General features: G+C 50.2%; 1 protein-coding gene across 1 annotated transcript; it reads right to left on the bottom strand.

Moving 5' to 3' along the window:
• Positions 1 to 1423: 1423 nt before the first annotated feature.
• LOC147911856 (uncharacterized) lies at positions 1424 to 8511 on the bottom strand. Its single transcript, XM_087426423.1, is given in 4 exon segments — positions 1424 to 3795; positions 5006 to 5420; positions 6413 to 6696; positions 6699 to 8511. Coding segments are annotated over 4 exon segments (2652 nt in total). The 3' UTR covers positions 1424 to 3655.
• Between the last annotated feature and the right edge of the window lie 933 nt (positions 8512 to 9444).

The following is a 9444-nucleotide window of genomic DNA, read 5'->3' as shown; positions in this document are numbered from 1 at the left end:
CACTTGCTTGCAAAAACTCTGGGGTATTCATTAAAATTTCATACCCCATATCACCCTCAGTCATCAGGGCAAGTGGAACGTAAAAATCTAGATATAAAAAGAACTCTAAGAAAAATCTGTCAAGAAACTGGACTTAAATGGCCAGAAGCTCTGCCCTTGGCCCTTATGAAGATTCAAAATACTCCAACTAGAAGGCATGGATTGACTCCTTTTGAAATAGTTTTTGGACGTCCGATGCCTACTGGTGTCTCTAAACCTTCAATTCCTGGATTAAATGAATATTATGGGAACTTAAGTGAACAATTTGATGCTATGACTTGTTATATACAAAAATTAACTAATATACTTGAAGCATATCGTCAACAGGTAGAAGAGGCATGGCCACCACCTTCTGACAAGCCTTGCCATCCCTTTCGACCAGGAGACCGGGTGTACATCAAGGTCCTTAAAGAAAAAACACGCACTGTCACCTCGCTGGGAAAGACCTTATAAAGTCTTAGTGACGACCTGCACTGCCATCAAAATAAAAGAAAAATCTTCCTAGATCCATGCGAGCCACGGCAAAATAGACCCAGAACATCACTCTCAAGACAACTGGGAGATAATCCCCACAGGTGACCTTAAACTAAAGATTTCGAGGGCCAAAACCCAGGCCCCAGAAGCAGCCGACATCACGAAGTAGACAGCTTTTCCCAAGATCACGGATCGAGAAAACCTACTTTGACCCATTTCCTCCCCCTTGCTTCAAAACTCCCTATATATATACACACTCACACACACAAACTATTAGTAGATATATATATATATATTTTTTAATCATTTATTAGAAAGCTGACTGGAGAGTGCTGGTCTCTATCTGTCCCTCTTCCCCTCTCTAAGTCTCCGCTATGGGCTCTTTTCTGATCCGTGTCTTGCTTTTACTAACCCTCTCCTTTTCAACAGGTCAGGCACAGACCAAACACCCCCTTATGCCAGTTTACCAAGCCCTAGCCACGCTAACTAATCAATCTGACTGTTGGTTATGTCAACAGCTAGATAGTGCAAAAGAACCTGAACTAGTCTTTGTTCCTGCTGATATTGTAGGATCCCAAAAAGGGAACCCCAACTCCAGCCTCGGGAAGGCGCGGACCCGCAGACACAGAAGACCGAGCTTGATGCAAACGCAAGAGGTAAGAGGTTTATTAAGCGGAGCTCCGGGTCGACACGTATCTCTCGCAGGAGACAAAGGAGTCGACCCCGAACCTTAAGGGACAAGCTCTTTTATAGGATTCGGAAGCATAAAGCGGGAAAAGGTTGGCGCGGTCTTACATGATTGGCTAATTTAAAACATTTAAACAGTTACATTTTATGGCGCGAATTGCTATGGCGCGAAGCAATTATCAGGTTACACACATGCGTCCCCATCTGGACCCCCCCCACCCCGACCCTCCCAAACTTATCCCTCTGGAGCACTCTCTTGTTCTCAATTTTCCCCGAACAGTTTAGGGCAAGTCTTCTATGAATAGAGTCAGTCAGGATCGATAAACGTTCCCCCTTATACCAGGAATCCTTAGGGTGTGGAGGTGCCTGTCTCTAAGGTATTAACTTTTAAATTTTTAATATAATTTACTTCCTTCATTCCCCACTTCTTCTTTTGTCCCTAGTTCTAATCTTAGAACTTAGTTTTCGGTGTCTACTATCAGTGGCTCATTGTGTGGGAGAGCTTGGTAATGGCGTTGGAGCATCATAGCATGCACTGCATTGACTCTTTTTCTTATGAAAGCAGTAATTCTATTGAAAACACACGGTCCGAAGACCAAAAGTAGAAAAAAAATCAGCAAGGGTCCTGCTAGGGAGGATAGTAAGGTCGTCATCCAAGGGAACTTAGTGAACCAGGATTCAAACCAGCTTTGTTGCGCCTCCCTGCTTCGCTGCCTCATGTCTAATCTTTTCTTTAATTTTTGCATTGAATCTCGGACTACCCCTGTGTGATCTGCATAGAAACAGCAGTCTTCTTTAAGGGCCGCACAAAGTCCTCCCTCTCTTAAAAACAGCAGATCTAATCCTCTTCTATTCTGGAGCACTACTTCAGACAGGGAGGTGAGGGACTCTTCTAATTTAGAGATGGACTGTTCTAAAGTCCTGAGGTCTTCATCTATAGCATTGCTCAAGGCAGTTAATCCCCTTTCTCCTGTGACTAAGGCCGTAGTGCCAGTCCCTACGCCCGCGGCAACTCCCAGTCCCAGGAGTACAGCCAGGGTGAGGGATACTGGTTCCCTTCTCCATAATCTGGATCTCTGGTCAAATTTATCCTCGAAACTATTGGCAGTATGATAATAAATTCTAGGTACCAACTGCACAAGCACACAAAAATCTTGTGACGAATTGAATACGCTAGTTGAGATGCAGGGGGTTAGGCCCGTGGTGCAGGCCCACCACCTATTGGGTCCTGGTACCAAAAAATGACCAGGAGTAGTCGGAAGGCTGACTTCAATCTTATTACATAGAGCCTGGTAGCCCGGGGGAATTTTTCCTAAGCATAGTCCTGAACCGGTCCCCGACACATCCGTTAGGGTTAGCCACCCTTCTTTTCCCCAAAGGCAAGTCGTGTGGTCTGAGGTGTTATTATAGACCCCCATGGTGACAATTCCTTCATAATAAGGGGGGCTGACCGCTAGGCATAGCCAGCATGATTCAGTAATCATTCAAGGCGTAGTAAGCTCCCCGTACTAAGTTAAACAGTCTGTGCCATCTTTGCCCAGTAGGTACTGCGGGAGGTGGCGTAGATGGTGGTCGCAGGGCAGATTTGGTGACCGTATCTATGGTCCCATTTAGGGTTATGGACTTTGCCTGGGGGGGTTTGGGGCTATTTAACCCTATCGGTCTGCTGGCGGGAGGTTCTATTCTTAATCTAATAGAGAAGGTCAGGCCTTTATCATATCGGTCTTTGTATAATCTTATTCCCCATGAATGACCATTCTCAGTCCAGGTTTTAATTGTTTTTCCTTTTTCTGTGAACTGAATGGTTAAGGGGTGGCACCAGGTATTGCATTCTGAGCCCTGACTCATCTGGTGGCTATAATTTGCTCTAACCCTGATTAAATCCCAAGAAGAGGAGGGTTCCCAATAAGTAGTCCCACTGGTTTCACATCCCCAGTTTTTACAGTAGAAGTCTTCCTTGCCCCCGCACCAGGAGTCAATTGAACGAGGTCTGTGGTGACCGGGGCACACGTAAAAGGAGTATGCCTTTAGTTTACCCTTGCGATGGGGGGAGTGGCATCCTCCGGCTTGTTTTGCCCCCCCTCGTCGACCCATGAAATCCCAGTCGGGGGTTCCTATAGCCAGTTTACAAAGGTCAGGGTGTAAGTCTGGCCACCATGTCCAAGGGGAAGCAGTTTTTTGGATTGACCAGATTATATCTCCTACCTGGGAGACGACTTGCCACGTGAGCAGTTGAGGAGCGTGGGGGTCAGGATTGGACAAGCTGCTAGCCGTTCCCACGACGCAAACGCAACTTAAGAGGGTTATCAGTCTTTTCCACCTTCCAGAGATCTGCTGCATTCTGGGGTGCCTTCTTTACGTGTGTGGAGTGAATCCAAGAGGTTATACCGTCCACCTTGACTGCTGTGGGCGTAGTGAGGAGCACCACGTAGGGCCCCTTCCAACGTGGCTCTAATTACCCCGTCCGATGTCGTCTCACAAGGACAGAGTCCCCAACCTGGAATTGGTGCGGGATGAGCAGATCACCAGGCTGGTAGGCCTCTTTTAGCTGGTTCCAGATGTCGCGCCTGACGGCCTCAAGTGCTTTCAAGCGGGCTGACAAAGGTATAGAAGGTATAATGTCAGGGTCATGTATCCCTATTTGTGCCAAAGGGGGAGGGGTTCCATAGAGGATTTCAAAGGGTGTTTTAAGGGTCCTTGTGGGGTGTTCCGGGCGCGGAACAGGGCAAAGGGCAGGAGGGCTGTCCAGTCACTATCGCCGGTCTCTATGGACAATTTAGTTAGGGTCTCTTTAATTGTTCTATTCATCCTTTCTACCTGGCCTGAGCTCTGGGGTCTATAAGCACAATGTAATTTCCAATTGATCCCCAGTTGACTGGCCAGTCCCTGACTTACCTGGGCAACGAATGCAGGACCGTTGTCAGATCCAATTACCTTTGGGATCCCGAATCTCGGGAGGATTTCTTCCAATATCTTTTTGGCTACTACAGAGGCAGTCTCTTTTCGGGTGGGGAAAGCCTCTACCCATCCCGAGAAGGTATCTACAAATACTAGAAGATATTTATTTCCATACCGGGCCGGTTTGATTTCAGTAAAGTCTATCTCCCAAAAGGTTCCGGGCCTGTCTCCCCGGAGTCTATGTCCAGTGCGGTATTTGGTAACTGCAGCATTTGTGAGAGCGCAAGCTCTACAATCCTTATAAATTTCTTCAGCCGCCTTTCTCAAATCTGGTACCTGGTACGGGGAGGCCTCAATAATTTTAATTAGTTTCTGAGGGCTCAAGTGGGTTAGCCGATGTAGATGTGATAGATATTCTCGCCCCTCTGCAACGGAAAGGTCTTTCTCTTCTTTAGTTAGTTCCCCACCGGAGACAGTTTTGTTGACCTTAGCTCCCTGGAGAGTCAGGACCATAGGTCCTAGTGCCGCCCGCTTGGCTTCCAAATCTGCTAAGCGGTTCCCTTGAGCTATGGGGTCGGTGCCTTTCTGATGACCTGGGCAATGGATGATTGCCACCTTTTTAGGCAAATGTATAGCCTCTAGGAGGCCCAGAATCTCTTTTTATTTTTGATATCTTTTCCGGCCGAGGTAAGCAGCCCTCTTTGTTTATAAATAGCCCCATGAACATGGGCAGTAGCAAAGGCATACCGGCTGTCCGTGTATATATTCACAGTCTTATTCTCAGCTAACCTTAACGCCTGTGTCAGGGCGATAAGCTCAGCCTTTTGTGCAGAAGTCCCTTCCGGCAAGCTGCTTGCCCACAGAGTCTTTTTCCCGTCTACCACAGCAGCCCCAGCCATCCTCTTACCTTCTGCCATAAAGCTGCTGCCGTCGGTGTACCAATTAGGGGCCCCAGCCCATGGCTTATCCGGCAGATCGGGTCGGGTCCCCGTTTCTGATGCCAAGATGTCGCCGCATTGGTGAACAGGTATTTCATCATCCGCTTCGGGCAGTAGTGTGGCCGGGTTTAAGATGGCCGGTGGGGCAAAGGTAATTCTCTCAGTTAGGAGCAGACTTTGGTAGTGAGTCATCTGGGCGTTAGTCATCCATCGATCTGGAGGCTGTCTGATAATGCTTTCTAAGGCATGGGGGGCTACTACGGTTATCTGTTGGCCCAGAGTTAACTTATCTGCATCTTTCACCAGCTGGGCAGTGGCGGCGATCGCCCTTAAGCAGGAGGGCCATCCACTGGCTACCGGATCCAGGTTTTGATAGATATGCGACTGGGCTTCCAGGGCCCAAGGGCTTGAGTTAGGACTCCCCGGGCGATTCCCTTTCTTTCATCTACATACAAAGTGAAGGGCTTGGTCAAATCTGGTAGGGCCAACGCGGGTGCCTCTAATAATGCCCGTTTTAGAGTCTCAAAAGCCTTCTGGTGCTCTAGAGTCCAGACAAAGTTCCCACTTTCCTTAGTCAATGGGTACAGTGGAGCAGCCAGGGTAGCAAACCCAGGGATCCACAATCGGCAGAAGCCGGCTGTCCCCAGGAATTCCCTTACCTGGCGAGCGGAGGTTGGGGCCGGAATCTGGGTCACAGTCTTTTTCTGTGCGTCGGTTAACCACCTTTGGCCGTCCTTTAGTGTGTAGCCTAAGTAGACTACTTTTTCCTGGCACAACTGTGCCTTTTTTTTCGACGCCCGGTATCCCAACTCACCCAACTCGGCCAGGAGGCGCTTGGTCCCTTCTTCACAGTCTCCCGGGGTTTCCACCGCCAACAGTAGATCATCTACATACTGTAAAAGAATCACTTGAGGGTTTTTAACCCTATAATCAGTCAAGTCCCTGTGGAGGGCTTCATCAAACAGGGTAGGGGAGTTTTTAAAACCTTGAGGTAGTCTCGTCCAAGTCAGTTGTCCAACGATCCCCATATCAGGGTCGCGCCACTCGAAAGCAAAAAGTAATTGGCTTTTTGGGTGAAGCCGTAGACAGAAGAATGCATCTTTCAGGAACAAGACAGTGTACCATTTTCGTGATGGGGGGAGGGAGCTGAGTAGGTTATATGGGTTTGGCACGGTAGGGTGTAAATCCTGCACTCTTTTATTTATCTCTCTCAAATCCTGGACCGGCCTATAATCATTAGTTCCAGGCTTTTTTACAAGCAGGAGGGGGGTGTTCCAAGGAAACTGGCAAGGAACCAGGATTCCTTGTTGGAGCAGCCTCTGGATATGGGGGCGGATTCCTTCTCTGGCCTCTTTGCTTATTGGGTATTGACGCACCCTTATGGGGAGGGCTCCGGCCTTAAGATCTATCACGACTGGGGGAATTCTCGTAGCCGTCCCTAGTCCCCCGGTTTCAGCCCATGCCGTTGGAAATTCGATCAGCCACTTATCGGTATTGAGCCGAGCTCTAGGCTTAGGCTGCTGATGGAGCCGATATTCTTCCTCTAGCTCCAGGGCCAATATCATGGTGGTAGGTGCGGACCAGGATACTGTAGGCCGAGGTTGAGCAAAATCTATTTGAGCTTTCAGTTTGGTTAAAAGGTCTCGACCTAGCAACGGGTCGGGCATTCAGGAATCACTAGGAAGGAATGGGACACCCTTCCTTTCCCCAAGTCCACTGTCCGGGAAGTAGTCCATGAGTATTGTTTCTGCCCAGTGGCTCCAACAACCAGAGTCTTTTTAGTTTTTAATTTCCCCAAAGGTTGCTTCAGTACTGAATATTCAGCCCCAGTATCAATCAGAAAACTCATAGGGGTCCCCTCAACAGTTAGGGTTACCCTAGGCTCGGGGAGGGGGCCCAAGCCCCGTCCCCGCTATTCTTCATCCTCTCCTAAAGACAACACCTTGGGTGTGGCCCTTTTCTTGGGGCATTCCCTTGCCCAGTGTCCTCTCTCCTTACAATAGGCACATTGGTCCTTGTCCAAGGGTTGCCGTCTGCGTGAGCCTGGTCGTGGGGCGTTGCCCAGGTTCCCTGACTGTCTGTGATCCGGCCCTGTCGCTTTTATCACTGCGGCCAGTATTTTAGTTAGTTTTTTTTCTCGTCTCCTGTCTCTCCTGTCTTCCCTCTCCTCAGCCTCCCTTCTCTCTCTCTCTCGCTTTTCCTCTTCACTCTCCCTTTTATGATACACCTTTTCAGCCTCCTTTATTACGTCCCGCAGGTCGTAGTCTTGCAGCCCCTCTAGCCTTTGCAATCTCCTCTTTATATCTGGGGCTGACTGTCCAATAAAGGCCATAATGACAGAGGCCTTCTGCCCTTCCGAGGATGGATCAAAGGGCGTGTACCTGCGGTAAGCCTCCATCAATCGTTCTAGAAAAACGGAGGGGGGTTCAGTGGGTCCTTGCTGAATCTCTCTTACCTTAGCCAAATTGGTGGGCCGCCTTGCGGCTCCCCGGAGACCCGCCACTAGAGCCCGGCGGTAAGCGGACAGCGACCCCCTACCTTCAGCCGTGTTATAGTCCCAGTTGGGTCGGTTGTGCGGAAACCCTTCTTCCGCGTCAGCTATCGCTGCCGGCTGCCCGTTGGTGCCTCGGATGTTCTTTCTTGCTTCCTGTATGATTCTTTCTCTCTCCTCCGTGGTGAAGAGCGCCTGTAAGAGCTGTTGACAGTCATCCCAAGTGGGCTGATGGGAAAACATTAGGGACTCTATCAGGGCGGTTAATCCGGCGGGGTTTTCTGAAAAGGGGGGATGGTTATTTTTCCAGTTATACAGGTCTGAGGAAGAGAAAGGCCAGTACTGGAGGGGTGACAGCTGGTTGGGTCCCGCAGGAGCTCCATACTCTCTTAGCGGGAGCGCCACCGTGGTATCAGGCCCGTCCGGAGTGGCTCCGCGGCGGCTTCGGGTTCCAGCAGAGGGACCCGAGCCAGTCGCCCTCCGTCCTGATTGCGATCCTGGAGCGGGGGAGGGGTAAGGGGGAGGCAAGAAAGGGGGCCATTCGGGAGGAGGCTCAATCTCAGGGTAGACCCCGGGGGGGGCCGAAGGGGTCTCTGACTCCGCTGTTCGAGTTGATTTCGATTTCTTTCGTGTCTCCGCATCTTGTAGCGCCAGGACTCGGGGGCCTAGTTTTTCCGCTTTTACCCATGGCTTAACCCACGGGAGTGGGTTCTGCACTAGATCCTGCCACACTGTAATATATGGTCGTTGGTCAGGATGGGACCCCGGTCTCTCCTGGAAAACAATAGCCCTCACCGCGAGAATAACAGTTAGATTAAACGTCCCCTCAGGGGGCCAACCCACATTGAGGGTGGGCCACTCAGAGGTGCAAAAAGTCTGCCAACGCCCTTTTTTTATTCCTACCGACAAATCGTGCGCTCTCGCTCTCACTTCAGTCCAGTGGTCTAAGGTCAAAGAGAGGGGGGTCGTCATAGTCTGTCCCATCCCGTCAAATGAGGTCCACGTAACGAACAAGAACAGAACAACAAACACCAAAAACACAGCAAGACATAAACAACTTTGCCCGGTTGGTGTCTCTACAAGCCAACCGAAGGCGGTTTCAGACGCGAGGGGTTTTCGTGTCCTCCCTGGGAAAAAGAGTGCCGTTTCTTTTTCCACCTGAAAGGGGGTGGTCAGGCTTTCCTGACTCCCCTTGTCCCTTGGGGCGTCCCCCAGGGTTGCAGCCTGCAGTTCCCAGCACGTTTGCCACTGCAGCCGCTCGGCCCTCACGGCCCGAAGCGGCGGCTGCCCAGATACGGAAACCAAAACAATGCTTCAAGGGCGCCGCACACACTCACACACCCAGTCACTCAGGCTTACCTCCAAGGGGTCTTCGAAGTCTGGGGTGACCGCGCAGATCCCGGACGAGCCCCCAAATGTAGGATCCCAAAAAGGGAACCCCAACTCCAGCCTCGGGAAGGCGCGGACCCACAGACACAGAAGACCGAGCTTGATGCAAACGCAAGAGGTAAGAGGTTTATTAAGCGGAGCTCCGGGTCGACACGTATCTCTCGCAGGAGACAGAGGAGTCGACCCCGAACCTTAAGGGACAAGCTCTTTTATAGGATTCGGAAGCATAAAGCGGGAAAAGGTTGGCGCGGTCTTACATGATTGGCTAATTTAAAACATTTAAACAGTTACATTTTATGGCGCGAATTGCTATGGCGCGAAGCAATTATCAGGTTACACACACGCGTCCCCATCTGGACCCCCCCACCCCGACCCTCCCAAACTTATCCCTCTGGAGCACTCTCTTGTTCTCAATTTTCCCCGAACAGTTTAGGGCGAGTCTTCTATGAATAGAGTCAGTCAGGATCGATAAACGTTCCCCCTTATACCAGGAATCCTTAGGGTGTGGAGGTGCCTGTCTCTAAGGTA

This window comes from Ceratotherium simum, chromosome X (assembly GCF_057802395.1).
Source record: "Ceratotherium simum simum isolate JZ-2026a chromosome X, ASM5780239v1, whole genome shotgun sequence".
In the NCBI taxonomy this organism is placed as follows: Eukaryota; Metazoa; Chordata; class Mammalia; order Perissodactyla; family Rhinocerotidae; genus Ceratotherium; species Ceratotherium simum.
This window is presented reverse-complemented; position numbering and strand designations above follow the sequence as displayed.